The 26,953-nt window shown below is 47.1% G+C and overlaps 1 protein-coding gene across 2 annotated transcripts in view; it reads left to right on the top strand.

Annotated features, from left to right (window-relative positions):
- Positions 1-26,953, top strand: part of LOC146854287 (protein mono-ADP-ribosyltransferase PARP12-like) — a 271,064-nt gene that overhangs the window by 115,537 nt on the left and 128,574 nt on the right. For both annotated transcript variants that reach the window (XM_085652068.1, XM_085652067.1), the window contains 2 exons: positions 14,755-15,019; positions 25,900-26,001. In XM_085652068.1, the coding sequence (XP_085508194.1) occupies positions 14,755-15,019; positions 25,900-26,001 (367 nt within the window). The remainder of the gene's footprint in view (positions 1-14,754; positions 15,020-25,899; positions 26,002-26,953) is intronic.

The raw sequence follows: 26,953 nt of genomic DNA, 5'->3' as shown, positions 1-26,953 counted from the left end.
CCTCTTTCTCTCCATTCAACAAGTGTCTCTCTATACATAGTGCTGGACTTCAATACTTCGGCCATATTAGTCTTGCAGTAACAGTTACTATCGTTTAGTTGTCTCAGACCCTCTGCCAAATATTTTTGTTTGTCTAAGACAACCACGTTACCCCCTTTATCCGAATGTCTGATTACAATGCTTTTATCTGCTTTCAAATTGTCAATGAAGGTAATTTGTTCAACTGTTAGATTTTTTCTTATTACACGGTATCTTTCTGTATCTCATTTTGTGTAAATCATGCAAGACTCCCTTCTCAAACACATCAATGGCCTCGCACTGTATGTTAGGCAGAAACACAGATTTTGGCTTTAACTTAATTCCCGTATTACCTCCTAAGTCTTCACCCCCAGGTGTTAAGATGTTCACATCCGTTTCATCATCTGTCATAGTATGCAGAGCATGTAACATTTCAAAGTCAACCATATTCAAGTTACTTTCTCTTTCTCTACTACTCAGTTTCTCGTCTTTGTGGTTTGGTATTAAACCACTATTTCAATTTCAATTTTCTTGAAAACAGGAACAGATCAATTCTTGTTTGTGCATAGTTCATATTCAATGAAGGGCAAAAGGACAAGCCAAGGGAAAGAGTCTCAATTTCGTCCTTCGAAAGAGACCGCTGGGAAAGGTTTACGACAGTCATGTGTTCTGTTTCCTGCCCCTTGTTTCCATTCCCACTGGAGCTTTGTCTGCGTTTATTCCTCCTCTTTTTGGCTTGTTGATTCCTCCTATTCTTCCTCTGTTTCCTCGTCCCCATCCTCTCTGTGCCCCCCAATCTTGTTGAAACTCTGTCCTGTTTTGACTTATCAGTTGAAACTGTAATAAAAAACTTACTTGCTCTCTTCTGTGGATCATGTGTTATTTCTTGATTCACGCCTGAAATAGAAGCATCTGATAGATTTCCATCAGCGATGTCACTCTCACTGATATCTCTTGTCACATCCGCTTTGTTGGTTAATGCAACCACCATTCCTGCCTTTTTATCAAATAGATGGTCATATTTCCTTTGAAATGTTATTGTCCGCCCAGATTGATAATCTTTATAATCACGTCATATGTGTCTCAGCAGGGTGACTTACGATTTTTTTTAACCACATACTGCTTTATTTTAGCTTTCTCGTCCCTAAAATTACCACCAATTCAATGCAAGCCAAATAAATTCCTCCGATTTTTTTTTTAACGTCTTTCTTTCTTGCTTTCAAATATTGGAATTATGCTGTACATTAAGTTTTACTTCCCTGTGCTCATGGAGAGAGCAGGCCTGTCTGGAAAAATGAGTGTACTGACAGAAATATTGTGCAAAGGTTGGTCGCACACTGCTCGTCACACCAGCAAGTTGCCCCAAAGGACTGTGGTAAATGTAGTGGCGACGGCGGGTACGCCTATGCCACGATGTATAAAGAACAGTATGTGTTGCGTTAGCCATCCCTGGACACGTGTTTCGAGGTAGTTGCCTCTCGTCAGCAGGGAGCAGGTCAGTGTAAAGGGGTGCCGTGTGGACTGCCAAAATGTAATTAAAACAGGTCAAGTACCTCTCATGGCGCGCAGGTGCAGATCCAAGGCTCGTCAGCCCGTTGGCTCAAGGGAGCCATAATAAATTGTGCAAAGGTTGGTCGCACACTGCTCGTCACACCAGCAAGTTGCCCCAAAGGACTGTGGTAAATGTAGTGGCGACGGCGGGTACGCCTATGCCACGATGTATAAAGAACAGTATGTGTTGCGTTAGCCATCCCTGGACACGTGTTTCGAGGTAGTTGCCTCTCGTCAGCAGGGAGCAGGTCAGTGTAAAGGGGTGCCGTGTGGACTGCCAAAATGTAATTAAAACAGGTCAAGCACCTCTCATGGCGCGCAGGTGCAGATCCAAGGCTCGTCAGCCCGTTGGCTCAAGGGAGCCATAATAAATTGTGCAAAGGTTGGTCGCACACTGCTCGTCACACCAGCAAGTTGCCCCAAAGGACTGTGGTAAATGTAGTGGCGACGGCGGGTACGCCTATGCCACGATGTATAAAGAACAGTATGTGTTGCGTTAGCCATCCCTGGACACGTGTTTCGAGGTAGTTGCCTCTCGTCAGCAGGGAGCAGGTCAGTGTAAAGGGGTGCCGTGTGGACTGCCAAAATGTAATTAAAACAGGTCAAGTGCCTCTCATGGCGCGCAGGTGCAGATCCAAGGCTCGTCAGCCCGTTGGCTCAAGGGAGCCATAATAAATTGTGCAAAGGTTGGTCGCACACTGCTCGTCACACCAGCAAGTTGCCCCAAAGGACTGTGGTAAATGTAGTGGCGACGGCGGGTACGCCTATGCCACGATGTATAAAGAACAGTATGTGTTGCGTTAGCCATCCCTGGACACGTGTTTCGAGTTAGTTGCCTCTCGTCAGCAGGGAGCAGGTCAGTGTAAAGGGGTGCCGTGTGGACTGCCAAAATGTAATTAAAACAGGTCAAGTACCTCTCATGGCGCGCAGGTGCAGATCCAAGGCTCGTCAGCCCGTTGGCTCAAGGGAGCCATAATAAATTGTGCAAAGGTTGGTCGCACACTGCTCGTCACACCAGCAAGTTGCCCCAAAGGACTGTGGTAAATGTAGTGGCGACGGCGGGTACGCCTATGCCACGATGTATAAAGAACAGTATGTGTTGCGTTAGCCATCCCTGGACACGTGTTTCGAGGTAGTTGCCTCTCGTCAGCAGGGAGCAGGTCAGTGTAAAGGGGTGCCGTGTGGACTGCCAAAATGTAATTAAAACAGGTCAAGTACCTCTCATGGTGCGCAGGTGCAGATCCAAGGCTCGTCAGCCCGTTGGCTCAAGGGAGCCATAATAAATTGTGCAAAGGTTGGTCGCACACTGCTCGTCACACCAGCAAGTTGCCCCAAAGGACTGTGGTAAATGTAGTGGCGACGGCGGGTACGCCTATGCCACGATGTATAAAGAACAGTATGTGTTGCGTTAGCCATCCCTGGACACGTGTTTCGAGGTAGTTGCCTCTCGTCAGCAGGGAGCAGGTCAGTGTAAAGGGGTGCCGTGTGGACTGCCAAAATGTAATTAAAACAGGTCAAGTACCTCTCATGGCGCGCAGGTGCAGATCCAAGGCTCGTCAGCCCGTTGGCTCAAGGGAGCCATAATAAATTGTGCAAAGGTTGGTCGCACACTGCTCGTCACACCAGCAAGTTGCCCCAAAGGACTGTGGTAAATGTAGTGGCGACGGCGGGTACGCCTATGCCACGATGTATAAAGAACAGTATGTGTTGCGTTAGCCATCCCTGGACACGTGTTTCGAGGTAGTTGCCTCTCGTCAGCAGGGAGCAGGTCAGTGTAAAGGGGTGCCGTGTGGACTGCCAAAATGTAATTAAAACAGGTCAAGTACCTCTCATGGCGCGCAGGTGCAGATCCAAGGCTCGTCAGCCCGTTGGCTCAAGGGAGCCATAATAAATTGTGCAAAGGTTGGTCGCACACTGCTCGTCACACCAGCAAGTTGCCCCAAAGGACTGTGGTAAATGTAGTGGCAACGGCGGGTACGCCTATGCCACGATGTATAAAGAACAGTATGTGTTGCGTTAGCCATCCCTGGACACGTGTTTCGAGGTAGTTGCCTCTCGTCAGCAGGGAGCAGGTCAGTGTAAAGGGGTGCCGTGTGGACTGCCAAAATGTAATTAAAACAGGTCAAGTACCTCTCATGGCGCGCAGGTGCAGATCCAAGGCTCGTCAGCCCGTTGGCTCAAGGGAGCCATAATAAATTGTGCAAAGGTTGGTCGCACACTGCTCGTCACACCAGCAAGTTGCCCCAAAGGACTGTGGTAAATGTAGTGGCGACGGCGGGTACGCCTATGCCACGATGTATAAAGAACAGTATGTGTTGCGTTAGCCATCCCTGGACACGTGTTTCGAGGTAGTTGCCTCTCGTCAGCAGGGAGCAGGTCAGTGTAAAGGGGTGCCGTGTGGACTGCCAAAATGTAATTAAAACAGGTCAAGTACCTCTCATGGCGCGCAGGTGCAGATCCAAGGCTCGTCAGCCCGTTGGCTCAAGGGAGCCATAATAAATTGTGCAAAGGTTGGTCGCACACTGCTCGTCACACCAGCAAGTTGCCCCAAAGGACTGTGGTAAATGTAGTGGCGACGGCGGGTACGCCTATGCCACGATGTATAAAGAACAGTATGTGTTGCGTTAGCCATCCCTGGACACGTGTTTCGAGGTAGTTGCCTCTCGTCAGCAGGGAGCAGGTCAGTGTAAAGGGGTGCCGTGTGGACTGCCAAAATGTAATTAAAACAGGTCAAGTACCTCTCATGGCGCGCAGGTGCAGATCCAAGGCTCGTCAGCCCGTTGGCTCAAGGGAGCCATAATAAATTGTGCAAAGGTTGGTCGCACACTGCTCGTCACACCAGCAAGTTGCCCCAAAGGACTGTGGTAAATGTAGTGGCGACGGCGGGTACGCCTATGCCACGATGTATAAAGAACAGTATGTGTTGCGTTTGCCATCCCTGGACACGTGTTTCGAGGTAGTTGCCTCTCGTCAGCAGGGAGCAGGTCAGTGTAAAGGGGTGCCGTGTGGACTGCCAAAATGTAATTAAAACAGGTCAAGTACCTCTCATGGCGCGCAGGTGCAGATCCAAGGCTCGTCAGCCCGTTGGCTCAAGGGAGCCATAATAAATTGTGCAAAGGTTGGTCGCACACTGCTCGTCACACCAGCAAGTTGCCCCAAAGGACTGTGGTAAATGTAGTGGCGACGGCGGGTACGCCTATGCCACGATGTATAAAGAACAGTATGTGTTGCGTTAGCCATCCCTGGACACGTGTTTCGAGGTAGTTGCCTCTCGTCAGCAGGGAGCAGGTCAGTGTAAAGGGGTGCCGTGTGGACTGCCAAAATGTAATTAAAACAGGTCAAGTACCTCTCATGGCGCGCAGGTGCAGATCCAAGGCTCGTCAGCCCGTTGGCTCAAGGGAGCCATAATAAATTGTGCAAAGGTTGGTCGCACACTGCTCGTCACACCAGCAAGTTGCCCCAAAGGACTGTGGTAAATGTAGTGGCGACGGCGGGTACGCCTATGCCACGATGTATAAAGAACAGTATGTGTTGCGTTAGCCATCCCTGGACACGTGTTTCGAGGTAGTTGCCTCTCGTCAGCAGGGAGCAGGTCAGTGTAAAGGGGTGCCGTGTGGACTGCCAAAATGTAATTAAAACAGGTCAAGTACCTCTCATGGCGCGCAGGTGCAGATCCAAGGCTCGTCAGCCCGTTGGCTCAAGGGAGCCATAATAAATTGTGCAAAGGTTGGTCGCACACTGCTCGTCACACCAGCAAGTTGCCCCAAAGGACTGTGGTAAATGTAGTGGCGACGGCGGGTACGCCTATGCCACGATGTATAAAGAACAGTATGTGTTGCGTTAGCCATCCCTGGACACGTGTTTCGAGGTAGTTGCCTCTCGTCAGCAGGGAGCAGGTCAGTGTAAAGGGGTGCCGTGTGGACTGCCAAAATGTAATTAAAACAGGTCAAGTACCTCTCATGGCGCGCAGGTGCAGATCCAAGGCTCGTCAGCCCGTTGGCTCAAGGGAGCCATAATAAATTGTGCAAAGGTTGGTCGCACACTGCTCGTCACACCAGCAAGTTGCCCCAAAGGACTGTGGTAAATGTAGTGGCGACGGCGGGTACGCCTATGCCACAATGTATAAAGAACAGTATGTGTTGCGTTAGCCATCCCTGGACACGTGTTTCGAGGTAGTTGCCTCTCGTCAGCAGGGAGCAGGTCAGTGTAAAGGGGTGCCGTGTGGACTGCCAAAATGTAATTAAAACAGGTCAAGTACCTCTCATGGCGCGCAGGTGCAGATCCAAGGCTCGTCAGCCCGTTGGCTCAAGGGAGCCATAATAAATTGTGCAAAGGTTGGTCGCACACTGCTCGTCACACCAGCAAGTTGCCCCAAAGGACTGTGGTAAATGTAGTGGCGACGGCGGGTACGCCTATGCCACGATGTATAAAGAACAGTATGTGTTGCGTTAGCCATCCCTGGACACGTGTTTCGAGGTAGTTGCCTCTCGTCAGCAGGGAGCAGGTCAGTGTAAAGGGGTGCCGTGTGGACTGCCAAAATGTAATTAAAACAGGTCAAGTACCTCTCATGGCGCGCAGGTGCAGATCCAAGGCTCGTCAGCCCGTTGGCTCAAGGGAGCCATAATAAATTGTGCAAAGGTTGGTCGCACACTGCTCGTCACACCAGCAAGTTGCCCCAAAGGACTGTGGTAAATGTAGTGGCGACGGCGGGTACGCCTATGCCACGATGTATAAAGAACAGTATGAGTTGCGTTAGCCATCCCTGGACACGTGTTTCGAGGTAGTTGCCTCTCGTCAGCAGGGAGCAGGTCAGTGTAAAGGGGTGCCGTGTGGACTGCCAAAATGTAATTAAAACAGGTCAAGTACCTCTCATGGCGCGCAGGTGCAGATCCAAGGCTCGTCAGCCCGTTGGCTCAAGGGAGCCATAATAAATTGTGCAAAGGTTGGTCGCACACTGCTCGTCACACCAGCAAGTTGCCCCAAAGGACTGTGGTAAATGTAGTGGCGACGGCGGGTACGCCTATGCCACGATGTATAAAGAACAGTATGTGTTGCGTTAGCCATCCCTGGACACGTGTTTCGAGGTAGTTGCCTCTCGTCAGCAGGGAGCAGGTCAGTGTAAAGGGGTGCCGTGTGGACTGCCAAAATGTAATTAAAACAGGTCAAGTACCTCTCATGGCGCGCAGGTGCAGATCCAAGGCTCGTCAGCCCGTTGGCTCAAGGGAGCCATAATAAATTGTGCAAAGGTTGGTCGCACACTGCTCGTCACACCAGCAAGTTGCCCCAAAGGACTGTGGTAAATGTAGTGGCGACGGCGGGTACGCCTATGCCACGATGTATAAAGAACAGTATGTGTTGCGTTAGCCATCCCTGGACACGTGTTTCGAGGTAGTTGCCTCTCGTCAGCAGGGAGCAGGTCAGTGTAAAGGGGTGTCGTGTGGACTGCCAAAATGTAATTAAAACAGGTCAAGTACCTCTCATGGCGCGCAGGTGCAGATCCAAGGCTCGTCAGCCCGTTGGCTCAAGGGAGCCATAATAAATTGTGCAAAGGTTGGTCGCACACTGCTCGTCACACCAGCAAGTTGCCCCAAAGGACTGTGGTAAATGTAGTGGCGACGGCGGGTACGCCTATGCCACGATGTATAAAGAACAGTATGTGTTGCGTTAGCCATCCCTGGACACGTGTTTCGAGGTAGTTGCCTCTCGTCAGCAGGGAGCAGGTCAGTGTAAAGGGGTGCCGTGTGGACTGCCAAAATGTAATTAAAACAGGTCAAGTACCTCTCATGGCGCGCAGGTGCAGATCCAAGGCTCGTCAGCCCGTTGGCTCAAGGGAGCCATAATAAATTGTGCAAAGGTTGGTCGCACACTGCTCGTCACACCAGCAAGTTGCCCCAAAGGACTGTGGTAAATGTAGTGGCGACGGCGGGTACGCCTATGCCACGATGTATAAAGAACAGTATGTGTTGCGTTAGCCATCCCTGGACACGTGTTTCGAGGTAGTTGCCTCTCGTCAGCAGGGAGCAGGTCAGTGTAAAGGGGTGCCGTGTGGACTGCCAAAATGTCATTAAAACAGGTCAAGTACCTCTCATGGCGCGCAGGTGCAGATCCAAGGCTCGTCAGCCCGTTGGCTCAAGGGAGCCATAATAAATTGTGCAAAGGTTGGTCGCACACTGCTCGTCACACCAGCAAGTTGCCCCAAAGGACTGTGGTAAATGTAGTGGCGACGGCGGGTACGCCTATGCCACGATGTATAAAGAACAGTATGTGTTGCGTTAGCCATCCCTGGACACGTGTTTCGAGGTAGTTGCCTCTCGTCAGCAAGGAGCAGGTCAGTGTAAAGGGGTGCCGTGTGGACTGCCAAAATGTAATTAAAACAGGTCAAGTACCTCTCATGGCGCGCAGGTGCAGATCCAAGGCTCGTCAGCCCGTTGGCTCAAGGGAGCCATAATAAATTGTGCAAAGGTTGGTCGCACACTGCTCGTCACACCAGCAAGTTGCCCCAAAGGACTGTGGTAAATGTAGTGGCGACGGCGGGTACGCCTATGCCACGATGTATAAAGAACAGTATGTGTTGCGTTAGCCATCCCTGGACACGTGTTTCGAGGTAGTTGCCTCTCGTCAGCAGGGAGCAGGTCAGTGTAAAGGGGTGCCGTGTGGACTGCCAAAATGTAATTAAAACAGGTCAAGTACCTCTCATGGCGCGCAGGTGCAGATCCAAGGCTCGTCAGCCCGTTGGCTCAAGGGAGCCATAATAAATTGTGCAAAGGTTGGTCGCACACTGCTCGTCACACCAGCAAGTTGCCCCAAAGGACTGTGGTAAATGTAGTGGCGACGGCGGGTACGCCTATGCCACGATGTATAAAGAACAGTATGTGTTGCGTTAGCCATCCCTGGACACGTGTTTCGAGGTAGTTGCCTCTCGTCAGCAGGGAGCAGGTCAGTGTAAAGGGGTGCCGTGTGGACTGCCAAAATGTAATTAAAACAGGTCAAGTACCTCTCATGGCGCGCAGGTGCAGATCCAAGGCTCGTCAGCCCGTTGGCTCAAGGGAGCCATAATAAATTGTGCAAAGGTTGGTCGCACACTGCTCGTCACACCAGCAAGTTGCCCCAAAGGACTGTGGTAAATGTAGTGGCGACGGCGGGTACGCCTATGCCACGATGTATAAAGAACAGTATGTGTTGCGTTAGCCATCCCTGGACACGTGTTTCGAGGTAGTTGCCTCTCGTCAGCAGGGAGCAGGTCAGTGTAAAGGGGTGCCGTGTGGACTGCCAAAATGTAATTAAAACAGGTCAAGTACCTCTCATGGCGCGCAGGTGCAGATCCAAGGCTCGTCAGCCCGTTGGCTCAAGGGAGCCATAATAAATTGTGCAAAGGTTGGTCGCACACTGCTCGTCACACCAGCAAGTTGCCCCAAAGGACTGTGGTAAATGTAGTGGCGACGGCGGGTACGCCTATGCCACGATGTATAAAGAACAGTATGTGTTGCGTTAGCCATCCCTGGACACGTGTTTCGAGGTAGTTGCCTCTCGTCAGCAGGGAGCAGGTCAGTGTAAAGGGGTGCCGTGTGGACTGCCAAAATGTAATTAAAACAGGTCAAGTACCTCTCATGGCGCGCAGGTGCAGATCCAAGGCTCGTCAGCCCGTTGGCTCAAGGGAGCCATAATAAATTGTGCAAAGGTTGGTCGCACACTGCTCGTCACACCAGCAAGTTGCCCCAAAGGACTGTGGTAAATGTAGTGGCGACGGCGGGTATGCCTATGCCACGATGTATAAAGAACAGTATGTGTTGCGTTAGCCATCCCTGGACACGTGTTTCGAGGTAGTTGCCTCTCGTCAGCAGGGAGCAGGTCAGTGTAAAGGGGTGCCGTGTGGACTGCCAAAATGTAATTAAAACAGGTCAAGTATCTCTCATGGCGCGCAGGTGCAGATCCAAGGCTCGTCAGCCCGTTGGCTCAAGGGAGCCATAATAAATTGTGCAAAGGTTGGTCGCACACTGCTCGTCACACCAGCAAGTTGCCCCAAAGGACTGTGGTAAATGTAGTGGCGACGGCGGGTACGCCTATGCCACGATGTATAAAGAACAGTATGTGTTGCGTTAGCCATCCCTGGACACGTGTTTCGAGGTAGTTGCCTCTCGTCAGCAGGGAGCAGGTCAGTGTAAAGGGGTGCCGTGTGGACTGCCATAATGTAATTAAAACAGGTCAAGTACCTCTCATGGCGCGCAGGTGCAGATCCAAGGCTCGTCAGCCCGTTGGCTCAAGGGAGCCATAATAAATTGTGCAAAGGTTGGTCGCACACTGCTCGTCACACCAGCAAGTTGCCCCAAAGGACTGTGGTAAATGTAGTGGCGACGGCGGGTACGCCTATGCCACGATGTATAAAGAACAGTATGTGTTGCGTTAGCCATCCCTGGACACGTGTTTCGAGGTAGTTGCCTCTCGTCAGCAGGGAGCAGGTCAGTGTAAAGGGGTGCCGTGTGGACTGCCAAAATGTAATTAAAACAGGTCAAGTACCTCTCATGGCGCGCAGGTGCAGATCCAAGGCTCGTCAGCCCGTTGGCTCAAGGGAGCCATAATAAATTGTGCAAAGGTTGGTCGCACACTGCTCGTCACACCAGCAAGTTGCCCCAAAGGACTGTGGTAAATGTAGTGGCGACGGCGGGTACGCCTATGCCACGATGTATAAAGAACAGTATGTGTTGCGTTAGCCATCCCTGGACACGTGTTTCGAGGTAGTTGCCTCTCGTCAGCAGGGAGCAGGTCAGTGTAAAGGGGTGCCGTGTGGACTGCCAAAATGTAATTAAAACAGGTCAAGTACCTCTCATGGCGCGCAGGTGCAGATCCAAGGCTCGTCAGCCCGTTGGCTCAAGGGAGCCATAATAAATTGTGCAAAGGTTGGTCGCACACTGCTCGTCACACCAGCAAGTTGCCCCAAAGGACTGTGGTAAATGTAGTGGCGACGGCGGGTACGCCTATGCCACGATGTATAAAGAACAGTATGTGTTGCGTTAGCCATCCCTGGACACGTGTTTCGAGGTAGTTGCCTCTCGTCAGCAGGGAGCAGGTCAGTGTAAAGGGGTGCCGTGTGGACTGCCAAAATGTAATTAAAACAGGTCAAGTACCTCTCATGGCGCGCAGGTGCAGATCCAAGGCTCGTCAGCCCGTTGGCTCAAGGGAGCCATAATAAATTGTGCAAAGGTTGGTCGCACACTGCTCGTCACACCAGCAAGTTGCCCCAAAGGACTGTGGTAAATGTAGTGGCGACGGCGGGTACGCCTATGCCACGATGTATAAAGAACAGTATGTGTTGCGTTAGCCATCCCTGGACACGTGTTTCGAGGTAGTTGCCTCTCGTCAGCAGGGAGCAGGTCAGTGTAAAGGGGTGCCGTGTGGACTGCCAAAATGTAATTAAAACAGGTCAAGTACCTCTCATGGCGCGCAGGTGCAGATCCAAGGCTCGTCAGCCCGTTGGCTCAAGGGAGCCATAATAAATTGTGCAAAGGTTGGTCGCACACTGCTCGTCACACCAGCAAGTTGCCCCAAAGGACTGTGGTAAATGTAGTGGCGACGGCGGGTACGCCTATGCCACGATGTATAAAGAACAGTATGTGTTGCGTTAGCCATCCCTGGACACGTGTTTCGAGGTAGTTGCCTCTCGTCAGCAGGGAGCAGGTCAGTGTAAAGGGGTGCCGTGTGGACTGCCAAAATGTAATTAAAACAGGTCAAGTACCTCTCATGGCGCGCAGGTGCAGATCCAAGGCTCGTCAGCCCGTTGGCTCAAGGGAGCCATAATAAATTGTGCAAAGGTTGGTCGCACACTGCTCGTCACACCAGCAAGTTGCCCCAAAGGACTGTGGTAAATGTAGTGGCGACGGCGGGTACGCCTATGCCACGATGTATAAAGAACAGTATGTGTTGCGTTAGCCATCCCTGGACACGTGTTTCGAGGTAGTTGCCTCTCGTCAGCAGGGAGCAGGTCAGTGTAAAGGGGTGCCGTGTGGACTGCCAAAATGTAATTAAAACAGGTCAAGTACCTCTCATGGCGCGCAGGTGCAGATCCAAGGCTCGTCAGCCCGTTGGCTCAAGGGAGCCATAATAAATTGTGCAAAGGTTGGTCGCACACTGCTCGTCACACCAGCAAGTTGCCCCAAAGGACTGTGGTAAATGTAGTGGCGACGGCGGGTACGCCTATGCCACGATGTATAAAGAACAGTATGTGTTGCGTTAGCCATCCCTGGACACGTGTTTCGAGGTAGTTGCCTCTCGTCAGCAGGGAGCAGGTCAGTGTAAAGGGGTGCCGTGTGGACTGCCAAAATGTAATTAAAACAGGTCAAGTACCTCTCATGGCGCGCAGGTGCAGATCCAAGGCTCGTCAGCCCGTTGGCTCAAGGGAGCCATAATAAATTGTGCAAAGGTTGGTCGCACACTGCTCGTCACACCAGCAAGTTGCCCCAAAGGACTGTGGTAAATGTAGTGGCGACGGCGGGTACGCCTATGCCACGATGTATAAAGAACAGTATGTGTTGCGTTAGCCATCCCTGGACACGTGTTTCGAGGTAGTTGCCTCTCGTCAGCAGGGAGCAGGTCAGTGTAAAGGGGTGCCGTGTGGACTGCCAAAATGTAATTAAAACAGGTCAAGTATCTCTCATGGCGCGCAGGTGCAGATCCAAGGCTCGTCAGCCCGTTGGCTCAAGGGAGCCATAATAAATTGTGCAAAGGTTGGTCGCACACTGCTCGTCACACCAGCAAGTTGCCCCAAAGGACTGTGGTAAATGTAGTGGCGACGGCGGGTACGCCTATGCCACGATGTATAAAGAACAGTATGTGTTGCGTTAGCCATCCCTGGACACGTGTTTCGAGGTAGTTGCCTCTCGTCAGCAGGGAGCAGGTCAGTGTAAAGGGGTGCCGTGTGGACTGCCAAAATGTAATTAAAACAGGTCAAGTACCTCTCATGGCGCGCAGGTGCAGATCCAAGGCTCGTCAGCCCGTTGGCTCAAGGGAGCCATAATAAATTGTGCAAAGGTTGGTCGCACACTGCTCGTCACACCAGCAAGTTGCCCCAAAGCACTGTGGTAAATGTAGTGGCGACGGCGGGTACGCCTATGCCACGATGTATAAAGAACAGTATGTGTTGCGTTAGCCATCCCTGGACACGTGTTTCGAGGTAGTTGCCTCTCGTCAGCAGGGAGCAGGTCAGTGTAAAGGGGTGCCGTGTGGACTGCCAAAATGTAATTAAAACAGGTCAAGTACCTCTCATGGCGCGCAGGTGCAGATCCAAGGCTCGTCAGCCCGTTGGCTCAAGGGAGCCATAATAAATTGTGCAAAGGTTGGTCGCACACTGCTCGTCACACCAGCAAGTTGCCCCAAAGGACTGTGGTAAATGTAGTGGCGACGGCGGGTACGCCTATGCCACGATGTATAAAGAACAGTATGTGTTGCGTTAGCCATCCCTGGACACGTGTTTCGAGGTAGTTGCCTCTCGTCAGCAGGGAGCAGGTCAGTGTAAAGGGGTGCCGTGTGGACTGCCAAAATGTAATTAAAACAGGTCAAGTACCTCTCATGGCGCGCAGGTGCAGATCCAAGGCTCGTCAGCCCGTTGGCTCAAGGGAGCCATAATAAATTGTGCAAAGGTTGGTCGCACACTGCTCGTCACACCAGCAAGTTGCCCCAAAGGACTGTGGTAAATGTAGTGGCGACGGCGGGTACGCCTATGCCACGATGTATAAAGAACAGTATGTGTTGCGTTAGCCATCCCTGGACACGTGTTTCGAGGTAGTTGCCTCTCGTCAGCAGGGAGCAGGTCAGTGTAAAGGGGTGCCGTGTGGACTGCCAAAATGTAATTAAAACAGGTCAAGTACCTCTCATGGCGCGCAGGTGCAGATCCAAGGCTCGTCAGCCCGTTGGCTCAAGGGAGCCATAATAAATTGTGCAAAGGTTGGTCGCACACTGCTCGTCACACCAGCAAGTTGCCCCAAAGGACTGTGGTAAATGTAGTGGCGACGGCGGGTACGCCTATGCCACGATGTATAAAGAACAGTATGTGTTGCGTTAGCCATCCCTGGACACGTGTTTCGAGGTAGTTGCCTCTCGTCAGCAGGGAGCAGGTCAGTGTAAAGGGGTGCCGTGTGGACTGCCAAAATGTAATTAAAACAGGTCAAGTACCTCTCATGGCGCGCAGGTGCAGATCCAAGGCTCGTCAGCCCGGAGTGCGGTCCATTGCGGTTGTTTATGCTGACAGAAATATGTTCTGGAAGTACCTATGGTTAAAGTACACATGTGAATATTTAAAAACACTTAGGGGCCGATTCCGATTTTGGACCGACCGGAGTCGGTTCCAGACCTGCAAGTAGGAGTCGACCGACCCCTGTTCGAGTGCACTTCTATACTTAACAATTGGAGCATGCACTCTGAACGGAATGCATGCTCGCATCATTTAGTGCAGAGATGCAGTTCATCCCTGCACCCTGTGGCAGGCACAGAAAGGCAGGGGGAAACTGGCATCGTACTCCCTCGGCCTGAAAGAGCCGGCCGGGAGAGTACTGAAGGGTTTCCGGATGGCGAAGAGGCTCTCCAAGCCCATCAGAAGCCATCTGGAAAACCGAGTCGGATTCCTTTCTGACCGAGCCCATCGGGATGGCTCGGTCGAAAAGGAATCTGAACGAGCAGTTCCGATGTGGTTAGGCAGAGCCATTCCTAATTGCATTGGAATCGGGCCCGAAGTGTGTTTGAGAGACAGAACAACTTTACTTTCCTGAGAACTTGCATTGGTATACAATGCATTTGGAAGAAACCTAATCTATCAATGAGTCTAACAAAATAAAATTGGTTTCTTCCACTTACTTTGGGAGTGTTGGAACGTGGTGATCCAGTAAAATATGGATGTCATCTCCCTCGGCATGCCACCAATTAAGCCCTATGTTTCCAGATTTATGCTTGTCACTTACAAATCATCCACATCATGCTGTTACATCTAATTAGTTTAACTGAAGCCAACAAACCGTTCAACATTAAATGCATTCAAATGCTTGGTGTGTGTGGCTTCCCTGGCTAGTTTTGACGGCTCCCCAGGGAGCCAAGGCACACATTTTGGGAACCACTGTTTTAGATTTTTATGATGTCACTATCTGAGGGTAAATCTGTGTTATACTTGTTGAAGACAAGTTTTTTCATTCTCTCCCACTAAAGGAGTGTAAGGAATACCCGAGTGAGATGAAGGACACCTTCTGCACGAAGGGAGCAAGTTGCAAAGGACTCCATGTCTGTGGATTCTTTGTCCGGGGCAAGTGTCGGAGTTCCAAGTGCAGTAGATCTCACAACCTGCTGGACCCCAGCAACATGCGTGTGCTGCAGATGCATGGGCTGAGCGAAGAGATTGCCCAAAACATACAGCTGATACGCAAGCACCAATGCAGCGTGGCTCAAAAAGAGACTGCGAAAAGCAACAAAAAAGGTAAAGAAGCAAGACAAGTAGAGATCTACTGGTTACAAGGGGTTCTGGAAATTATCATATCTTTCTTTGTAATACCTAACCCCCAAAATTAGAATTTACTCTGTAATATCAACTGATTATATCTTTCATCTGGGATCCCTTCGAGCAGTATAACATAGAGCTGCATGGCTGAGTCTGTAAAAGTCTATTTTTGTCCTCCATTTTCCCCTTCTACTTCTCGTCATTAAACTTCTCATAATAGCCTACAGATACCTCCCTTCAAAGGCCACGTACTAATGTCCTAATACTCTTCAATCCATTTCCGCAGCACTAGGTTCCTTCTCTCCTCTCATACCTGGCTCATCACTCTCCAGGTCCACGTCTTCTGAGTATTCATGTCTTCTCAGCCATCCTGCACGTTAACTTGGTGCCCACCAACACCTAACTCCCAGGCCAGCCAATATCACTGTCCACAAGTTTAAGACTCTCCTATCTCGGAACATACCTGTTTTGGGGGTATCTCTTTAACAAAAATAGTGAATATGTGAATTGGTTGTTGGAGCCTTTTGCCCCTAGATTAATCCCATACATAACCTAAGAGAGAGGTGTTTGTTTTTAAAGCTTTTCTCACCCTGATAGCTAGCTGGTGCTAATGTAGTAAGTCATTTTAAGACAGATGGCATGCTTTGAGTGTGCTTACTAAATGACTTGCACAAATTAATTGCTCAAAGAATTAATCAAAACCATTCTATTGGGAATTTTTCTCTTTTGTGTAGGTGCTTACCCCGTAGGGATTATGATGTCGGTTTCCGACAGGCTTTTCATGCTAGGCTTTCCGACATGAAAAGCCGATCGGAAAGTGACTTTGGAGGCCGTTAGCAGGACCCCCTTGCCACAGAGGCCTCGCGGTGCAGGGATTAACAAAAGTACCCATTTCTTTATGGGAGCTTGTGCTATGGCTGGTGTACGGCGGCAGCATAAGCTCCCATAGAGAAATGAGAGTATGTGACCGTACCATATGCGGTCGCATTCTAATGGCGGTGTTGGGACTGCCGACCGGGGTTATTCGGTCCTGAGACCGCTGTGATGTCAGGCAGACTTGAGTCCGCCTGACATCATAATCAGGCCCATAATCATGTAGCTAACATGATTTGCATGACTTTCAGATTTAGTCAGTCAGTCAAAGAAAGCTTTATTTCGGCCATATGGCCATAAAAGCACGTAAAATGATACAAATACATTTCATACAATAATAAAAGAACAGATGTTAGAATAAAATGTCATCATAGAACTAAAAGTGCGAGTCCAGATTGTGCAAGGTTTTCTGGCTCAGCATTGACTGCACTCCCTCTTTGCAGTTCTTAGTACTAAAATAGTGCAGGCAATATTCAACAGTGGATGTATATTCTACTTCACAACAAGAGGGGTTTCAATATCCCATGTTATTAATGATTGCCGTTGCATTAACATACATAAAACTCAGATCAGTTGGTACATAAAAAAGCTTCTAGCTTTAACTGATAGCCCAAAGGCATATATTAAAAAACATGTTTAAGAACGATTGAGATATAGAACGTTTAGGGAAGAAAACAACCCAAGAGAAAAGAATTTACGGAACAATATTCAAGCAATTAAAATGTGCAGGCATAACATAACAACATATTTAATGGGCAATGGGAGCTAAGGATTTTCTAAATTCTTTTTCTTCAAAATGCCCCTACGAATGCACCACATCGCATAAAGAAACCTGGAAATAGCAAACACAAATAGTGTGTCTGTTTCGTATTTGAGGAGCCTAAAGACCTCAGTATGTTGAGTAATCCCCAAATTTCTGCAGAGCTGGAACACCCACTTGGACCTTGGCCTATTATAGGCGCGGCAGAAGAAAAGAACATGTAGGTCTGTTTCTTCAACTGTATCGCACCCTGGGCAGTCTAGTTTGAGTGCTCCCTACCAGTTATTGGTAAATGCTTGAAGCGGAAGCGCCCCGTGTCTAAATTGGAGGAACAGTTTCTTTGCCAGGAGTGGTTGGATACTATCAAGTGCCAGCTCCAACTTGTATTGCTGTTTGAAATCCAGAAACCTGGAGGTCAAGCTACTTGAATTGGTCCTCTGGCATAATTGGGCCAATTTATATTCTCTATAGGAGGCGAGTAAAGCCTTTTTGGGAATTGTGGGGCAGATCTCTTCGGGTGTTGACCACATGTTTGCCCTCCTCAGTGCCTGGCAAGAATTCCTAATATGGACTACCCATGGTAAGTTCCCTGCGCCCAGAAGGGTCATGACATCCTTCAATTCCTCTCTGTAGTTGACTAACTCTGGTGTGCTCCAGAGGCGGCACCAATATAGAAGTGGTCTACAGGCGACTACATCGGCTATGGAACCAATCCCCAAGTCCATCCTAAGTGGTGTTAGTGGAGTGCTCTTAAGGAGGCCCAGCAATTGCCTGAGAAATAGATTTTCTGCCATGGATAGCGGAGTTGGTGGGCAATGACCCCATAGTTCTGCCCCGTATAGTGAAGCTCCCCTAGCCTGTATTTTGTAAATTTCTGCTGGTGGGCCTGTCACTTTCTGAGAGCAATTTGTATGTATTTTTAAAATGCCCCCTGTAGACTGAATCAATTTTAAATTAGCTTCTTTTACTTGTGTCCCCCAGTGCATCTTATCGTTAAGTGTAATCCCCAGATAATCAAAAATGGACACCCTCTCTAGGGCCCTGCCGTCCAATTGAGGGTGTGGGCAATTGGTCATATTAGCATGGAAAACCATGTATTTTGTTTTTGGGAGATAAATCTCCAATCCCCTCTTCCTGCAAAAATCACTGAATTCCTCGAGTACCCACTGCATACCCATGGGTGATTTAGAGAGTAGCAGCGTATCGTCCGCAAACATAAGTGCTGGAATTTTGCGGTTCACCAACCTCAGGCGTCTATGTCTTTTCCTGCTAGTAAGGATCCGATTAAGCCATTTAAAAAAAGGGAGAACAGTGTCGGGGCCAAGACACATCCCTGTCTCACCCCTTTCTCTACAGGAAAGGGAGCGGTCAATTCACCTTTTTTACCATATCTTATTCTCGCGTAATTGTCTTGGTGCAGACGTTTCAGCTGGTGGCAAAGATAATTTGGTACTCCCATATTGAGGAGTATGCTCCATAGCTGATCTCGCGGAACCATGTCAAATGCAGATTTAAGATCCACAAATGTGAGATAGAGGCTGCCACCCTCTAAAACCACCTTTTTCCAATGGATCAGTTGCAATCTAAAGATCTGGTCGATAATCGAGGTCTTGGCCCTAAATCCAGCTTGTAAAGGTGTTAATACATTGTTCTCTTCTATCCTGGATTGCAGACGGCCCAGAAGCACACGGGCAAAACTTTTTCGGGTAACATCTATGAGGCTTATTGGTCGATAGTTTGCTGGGTTGAGTGGTGTACCTTTTTTATAAATAGGAATGATTTCTGCCCCTGCCCAGCTCGGCGGCAGCGCCATGCCTTGTAGAATGGCATTAAATAATGACCATAAGTAGGGTGCCCAGACTACTTGTTCAGATCAGAATAGATCACCAAGGATCCTATCTAGCCCAGATGCTTTTGCTGGAAGTAGGTTACCCAGAGCCACTGTGATCTCCTTTGTATAAAGGGGAGCGTTCGAATTTGGGGGATTTACTTCTAGGGTAGCTAATACTTCCCTATCATCTTCAGCTTCTTCAGCTTCTTCTACAGTCCTCGAATATAAGGTTTTAAAGTAAGATCTCCAGACTTCTTCCCCCAAATTTGTTCCAATAGCTGATTGGCCTTCAGATTTCCCTGTCTTGACTAGATTCCAGAAGGCTTGCATATCATGGTTATCTAAGGCTATTTTTGTTGCTTTCCATTTATCTATTTCCCAATTGGTTGTTGCTCCAGCTATGATTTTCTTATATTGGACCCTGGCTTCCTTTATTCGTGGTTTGTCAGTCGTTTTTAATAAAAATTAGTAGAGCCTGCTTGGCTTACCTGCATGATTCATTGTACCATGGGTGCTTGGGTTTGGGATTCAGCCTGGACTTATCACTATTATAAAACAATTGTGCCAATGTGGAGAGCAAATCCTGGTGGGTTTTTTCCATCGCCAATTGTAATGCAGAGCCACAACCAGCTATGGACAATCAAAACGCAACTTCTAAAAAGGGGGCAATTTGTTGGTATAAAGTAGCCAATTTGTCCGTTGATTGTGCAAAAAAAAAACAGCGTACCCTCCTCCCTCCTTCGGTCGATACTAGGTTTGGGGTGGGGTGTGAAGATGTGCTATGGAGGTCCTTAGGCACGGGAAAGACTATTTCTAGGGCCAGTGGGTTAGGATCGCTTTCCTGACGGGAGCTAACTGTACAATTCATAGTCTTATACCATAATCGGACATCTGCCAAGATGTAATCTATTATAGATGCCTGTCCCGGCCTATTAAAAGTCCCAGGGCTATCGGAGGGGAATCAGCCGTTACAGGCCCTTAGTGAGTGACTAAGTATAACTGCATTAATCTGTAATACTAAGGGGCTCCATGGCCGTGTTGGCTGGATGTTAGTTTCTGGGATTGACCAAACCGAGTCTTCCTCACTTGTAATGGTTGTAGTGATGCCATTCAGGGGCTCGACTTGACAGTTAAATTCTCTGCCTATAATTACATAGCAATTCTCTGGTATAGTGTGGAGAAATGTAGTGAGGCAGTCGAGCGTCTGAGAGGTATGTCTCTGACTCACTGGTCGAGAATAAACATTGATTATTGCAATCTTCAGAGAGCTATAAAAAGAAAGAAGAATGCACAAGATGTCAGGGGAAAAGTCTCTAACTTTTTAACATTACATCCCAAATGTACGCCAACCCAAGATTTAACAAAAAACATTTCTATCTCAAATGGATGAAAACTTCACTTTCAGAGACATGCCGTCCGTTTTTTGTTTTTGCTGCATAATGCTAGCGACCCTGACAGTGGTTAGGAGGCAGTCATTGTGATGATAAAACCCATACTTCTTAGTTTACAATGACATATTTCCCATATTTATCTGTTCTCTGTCAAGTCGCCACTATGTAGTTATAGTTAGGTCAGATGTTCCGTTTTGAATGATAACGTTAAGTGTGTCAGTAACAGAATGTGCAAATCGATAATTTAGCTTAACAAAAATTGGAAGTGGGTAAATAGCTCTGGGCACGCTTTGTGAAAACAATTATTCAACACAAAGTTGATAGTCACACACAAGTAAGTAAAAGTGGTCCATAACTACATTCTTGAAAGATCAATTTTTGTGGAACAGGTTTGAGTGGCCAAGACTAAAACATCAACACATCATGACTGAACAGGTACCATAGTTCAGTCAGGACAGTTATAAGTCCAGAGTCTGACCCTCTGTGACAACGAAAACACACTTGTATTGCATCCAGTAGCAGCAACAAGTGGTTTTTCCACAGGTTTGGCTGTAAATAAACCTATGATCACATTCTTACGGTACAACTCATCTGTTGTAGAAGGTCACCCTTTTACGTAAGATGAGACACATCATAGACCACATTCCTATTTTACTGGCCATCGCATATAAAAGGTCGTCTTAGAAGCTAAGATGATGCGCCTGCGAGATCACGTTCCCATCTTACTGCTCATTGTACGTAAAATGTTGCTCTTTACCTTAAGATGAGCAGCATGGTAGGAATGTTATCATAGCACTACTTACTCCCACTCCTGAAGAGGAGCAGAAAAGTGCTATTGTAGTCACTATGATCTGGAAGGTGTGTGGTATGGTCTCTTTATTGTAATTTTCTTTCACTCTCCCTTTGTTATTGGGTCAAGTGGATCATTAATCTTTGCTTTCAGATGATTAATGACTGTCCTCTCCAGTGACTAGGAGGTGAAGGGATGATTTGCAGCATGGGGAGAATTACTCACATCAAAGAGGTCGAAGGATGTTTTCTTTTAGGAAGAGGAGAGGTAACTACCACTAATTTCATATTGTTAAAAAACAATCCCTCTTTTCTTCAGGGGTTCACATTACAACTTCCTATTAACGATTAGTGATATCTGCACATTTTCAAAATATTGCTAATAAAGTGTTATTGGACAATTACTGTGAGCATTCAACTGTAGTGTTAAGGTTGGTTGATTGTAAAACTCCTTAATAAATCAAAAGAGTTCCTTCTGATGGTTGGATTAAGACAATTTTTATTTATTATTTAGACCCTAGAACTGTAATGTCTCAGTAGCGGGAAACAACCTTAACAACGCGGGCATCACAAGTCATATTCCTCAGTAGCACATCTGTTCCTCACGAGTCACCAAAGCTGCTGCTAGAACTCCATGATTGCTTTATTGACTCATTCCTAATATTTAATTAAACCGAGGGAGCAGATATTGTTATGCCTCTTACTTATTTTTAGAAATGTAAGAGTCAATGCCTCTAATCAAATCAACATTACATGTATTCAATAGTGTTTGCCACTGATCAGGTAATGCCTCTCTTTGACTACTTCCAACAATGGAATCAGTTCAAGGGGGTTGATCTTAAAACATTTTTATGACTTTTCATTCTTTTTTTTCAAATATTAGATGAATGAGTTCTCATTTATAGACTTCCCTTGGTCATCTGATAAGATGAGCACACACCTGTGTGTATAACATGTTTTTTTTTCTGATTCTAGATAATTTTAGCATTACACATTACAATTTCTCAACTTATTTATAACAATCATATCGTAAATTGTAATCTCTTAACTGTTTAACAGGGTGAAATTTGTTTCCAGCATTCCTACTACTTTCACAGGGTTTAAGCTTAAGATCAGCTGCTCTTTTAAATGCTGAACCAAGGGCATGTAGGGAGTTGTGGTTTTATGTTTTTTTGCAAATAGATAGCTGTTGTGTTAGCTCAAGTAAAACACATTACCTATTTAACCACTCATTATGATGGGCCCAAATAATTGCAATATGTGCAGTAATTCCGATTACCACATAGATCGTAAATATGGGCCGCTGCCGTTATAACACTTTTTTAGACGCATCAGCGGTGCAGTGTGCCTGCCCACATTTAGAACATCACATAGAATCACCCTCCGTGACTTTTCATGGCTTTGTAAATATGGATCCCTTTCATGCATTACTCTGCGTGAAAGGGGCGTCCCATAGGTGTTGCTTTGGGTGTTTTCACTCAACATCCAGGGAACCTGACACATTCCTAGATTTGCAAAATGTTGTAAACCTGGGAATGCATCAGAATCCTTCACCTCCCCAGGCGAGGCATAGGAGTGGCGCAACGGAGTGAAATACTTTTATTTCTCCTCATTTGTTGGTCTCTCTGTAGAAGGAGCAAAGCACCTTTAATGATTGTTTATTCGCAGGAAGGTGTCCCTGCCCGCACATAAACAATCATCCCTGCAACGCAGGCACCCTCCACCATGGCAGAAGGTTGCCTGCGTAGATATGGCACTTTCCTGCTCTTATAATTTGATGTATGGCAGCTCAGCAGGAAGACTGACTGGGCTGCCGTGTGTCAAAGTATAGTAAATGAGGATCTCAGTGTTTTATAGACCAATATCAGCAGGTCAAACCTGTTGGTATTTATGTGGGGAAAAACGCCCTCTGTTTACTGGAACATACAGATTTTGGTGCAGGAAGCAAGATTTTGGTACATTAAGCACCAAAATCAACGTTATGCCCCAAAAACTCGTAACTGGGTGGTATTTATCTCACCAGATAAATTCCCGATCGGTATAGTCGGCTTTTATCAGGTGCAATAAATATCACACTAATGACCACTCATACTGTCTTTTTCAGGATTTCAGATAACGCTACATCACACATTGAAATATACGGCCATTGTGACAACTGGATTTGTGTAACATGGGAACAAACTCGAATTAGGCAATCTAGAAGTTTTCTGGCGTTGTGGAAATATCAGGTATTTTGTTGTTACATAACAGTGAATGTCAGAAAAGTACCTGCTAAGCTCGTGAGTCAAGATACTCATGGCTTGAACTCTTCAGAGGCAAGAGCAGTGTTTAAGACTGTACCCCTGCTTCAGGGGCTGTGTAATGTGTATGCTACCCCTGCAGCAAATATTCTGATGGAGAATATACCTTTGTGGTTAGTTTTCACAGTTTTGTGGATTAGGTTTTGCAGTCTTTGGATGGGTTTTAGCAACCACAAAGCACACACAGATCTTGCAGTCCAAATGTTTCAGGCCTGAGGCTTACGTCAGGGCAACAAGGAGAAAGGCACTGCCTGGCCTTTCAGCATTACTCATATGCAATATTTGCATCATCCTTGGCCTCACTGCTCACTGGTCACCTGGAAGTCTTCAAGGGAGTAGAGCATCCAACATACAAGAACCTATACCCCAGTGATCCACAGGGTAATTTGGGATTGATTGGTAACTAACTGGTTATGCAAAACTTTGTAATAAGAACCCCTTGATTTTGGAGATGAGCCAGAAGATATTTGAGCTTTCCTTGATGTAAATAGAAATGCTTTTAATTTTCTCACTGATTTTGGTGCTGATTGAGACTCAGAATAATTCCTGATTTCTAACTATTTTGTATAACTTTGCATCTATTATGTACTGCTTGATTTTGAGATTTTTCTGTAATAAAAAAACTTACTTTTTCTCTGATCTAGAACTCAATTATTGAGTGGTCCCAGTTACTTATTTTGATTCTCTGCTAAACTGATGTCAGGGAGCGTGCCTTTTTGCGCAGTTATTTCTAGTGAGGAAAATTTTGTGGTTTCTGAATTTTTGGGTGTTTCTAAAATATCAGGGTACGGTTTTTGCTCCCGAACTACTCTGACTAAAAATGTGTATGACTCTGTGGTACTTTTAAGCTTTTTTAGTGTTCGCTAGGAGATTTGAAGCCTAATACGTAGGGTTTTCTCATGAGAGAGAGAGCTTTTTTGCAGGTGGTGAAAAAGTGCTACACTAATACTGAATACAAGTCATAAATGCCTGGGCTGCAGTTTAGCAGAGTCATTCCTAGCTGGGGTTCCAGGGAAGCGGAAACCATGGGAGTACAGTAATATGAATGCATAGGGCATACATGGAATGGCAGAGTAGGGGCCGTGGGACTGTAGAGTCAGTGGAACAGGTTGTTTTAAAGGCATGAATTTATTGTATTTGTATAATTTTATATGACACATACAAGGGTAATCAGAGCACTTCAATCAATCAATCAGTATATTATACAGCGTGGCTACTCACCCATAAGGTGGATCTGCGCTTCAGGTAAAGAGCCAGGTCTTGAGGTCCTTCCTGAATTACGGCAGCTATGGTGATTGCCTAAGGTGCCGAATTCCAGGTCTTCACAGCGAGGTAGGAGAAGGATCTTCCTCCAGCTGTGGTCTTGCAGATCCGGGGGATGGTGGCCAGGGCTTTGGAAAACGTGTAATATTTTACTTGACATAAGCAACAGCCATTTTGGCTGTGGTGTCCATTTAAGTTTCCTTCGTAATTCTTTTGTCTTTTCACTCTGCCTGTGCTATCTCATTTAGTTGACTTCCTGACTCAGCTAAAAGCAATGTACGTGCTGAGAGTTTGTAGCTGCCAGAGCACCTGGTCTCATGTGTTAACTGTCAAACATTTACTGCTGCTATAAGTACGCCTGCTCACCCTCCCACTTTGCTGACCAAGTGGTTATTCATCTGCCCTTGTTTGCTGAAAACTATTTCTAAAGCTCGTTCTCCCTTTTTCTGTTTACATGCTTACACTGCAGAAAACCTGTATAAACGCTGTTTTCTGTGACTTCAGTGTATTACCTCAGGCAACACTTGAGAGTGCTGTGTGGATGTGGTCCCACTCCTGAGTGATTAATAAACTTGTTAATTATTCCAAACTCCAGTGCTGATCTCTATTTTGTTGGTCTTTGAATCCGTGGACAAAAGGGTGACCATGCACCAGTGTACCCCTAAAAAGGTACATTTCCACAGGGCCAGTTTGGCGGAGCGGAGTTGTCTGGTAGTAGTGTAGAAGGAGAGGTGGTGGTTGAGGTATGCAGGTCCGGCATTGTGGAGGGCTTTGTAGGCTTGCATGAGGATCTTGAATGTAATTCTTTTGTTGATAGGTAGCCAGCGAAGTTCTCTCAGGTGTCCAGTGATGTGGCTGTAGCGTGTGATGTTCAGGATGAGTCTGGCAGAGGCGTTCTGGATGTTCTGCAGTTTTTTAGGAGATTCTGGGTGCTACCTTTGTAGTCTGCTGCTGCCGAGAGCATAGGTGATGGTTTTCCTGGGCTCAGTGGGGATCCACTTGAAGATCTTACAAAGTAGGAAGAATGTGTGGAAGCAGGAGGATGAAGCAGCGTTGATATGGCCATTCATTGAGAGTGAGGAGTCCAGGATGATGGTGAGGTTTTGTGCGTGGTCCGTGGGTGTGGGGGGGATGTGGTTCCAATTGCTGCAGGCCACCAGGCACTTCACATATACACAATGAACACAGTAGCCAATAAGACAATAACACGTTACAATGAAGTGATCATTATTCGCAAACATACGCAATACAGGGGCAGGTATATAGTGCATGTCTAGTGCAAACATTGACAAGATTAATGAAAATATTTCCCTTGGAGGGAGAAGCATGAGACACATCAGTAATCAAATCTCTACTTCATGACAGGGTTAGTGAGTAAAAGAGAGCAAGACCTCATTATGGGAATCAAGACACTGGGCAAATGTGAGGGTCAAGACAAAAGCATTGAAGTTCGCTCTTCGACGATGGCAAGGAGATCATGATCCAAATGGGGGTCATGATGGCATGCCATATTCTGGGAAATGAATAAAGCATGTTCTACGCATTCATCTACTCTATCTGAATTGGGAGCCATAGGCCTATGGCAGATTTATTTCAATAATTCTATTTGCTTCTTTCCCTTTCATTGTTTTTTACTCTTGCTCTCACTACAGGTTCACAGCCGGAAGCTTCTCCAGTGGTTTCACCTCAAGGTGACGAAAATGATCCAAACCAGATCTGCCTCCATCACATCTGGAAATTTTGTAGAAACCAAAGTGAGTGCTCAGGGTCAACATTCTTCTTGCAGGGGGTGATGCCCAGAAGAGAGAGTGACAGTATCGGCTGGTGACATTTGAAAGGTCTGTTAGACTGACCGTCATAAAAGGGTTCTGGAGGATTCTCCCCCGAGCATGGATGTCAATTCACCAAAAAGACAGGAGTAGCGGAAGTGACATCTCATAGCCTCTGACTCCCAGATGATGTCGCAGGAAGTGACTTCACAAGACCTTTGACACATCCCATGACATCACAGGAAGTGACATTACGCGACATTTTACCTGTAGCAAACACAGGAAGACAGGCTAATACATCACACAAAGGGTTGGGAAAATCTCATGCAGGTATAAATTAACTTCTCTACAAGCACACATATGTTATTCAAATCCAATCAAAAAGACATTAGCAGAATCGGAGAGTATCTTGAGATGCAGAGTTCAGAAAAAATTGTAAATAGTATAAAACAATGGAAAGTATGCTAGTCTAGTTGATATCACCTAATATCACATAAATCCTCTCAGTTCTTCACCTTCTTTCATTTTGCCGCCTTTTATTTATCTCCCCATCGACCAATCTCAAAAAGCTGTATATTCTTATCTATACTCGCCAACGTTTACTCTGCACCCTTCCTCATGCTTTCACGCTCAGCTGATCTCTCCTCACCTGTCAGATGCTCAACATTTCCTAGATGTCCTGTTCCATTTTTTGAATAATTCCTGTCTGAGTATTACACCATCCACCTTTGTGCAGCCTTTATGCCACCATCCTAACCCACAATATTGCTCTCACCTGACCCCTTTATGTTGTGTCGATCATGTTTACCTGTGTGACTCTGAATAAATTAACAATGACGTTCAGTCTAATCTCCTATGAACAGAGAACTTCACTTTTTGCAGTTTCCCAGACTGTCTGACTGGGCCTCTCTCAGTGCTTCAAAATCACCTGGCGCAT

Source organism: Triturus cristatus, chromosome 4_1 (genome assembly GCF_964204655.1).
Source record: "Triturus cristatus chromosome 4_1, aTriCri1.1, whole genome shotgun sequence".
In the NCBI taxonomy this organism is placed as follows: Eukaryota; Metazoa; Chordata; class Amphibia; order Caudata; family Salamandridae; genus Triturus; species Triturus cristatus.
The sequence above is the reverse complement of the archived record's forward strand: the minus strand, read 5'-3'. Positions and strand labels throughout refer to the sequence as shown.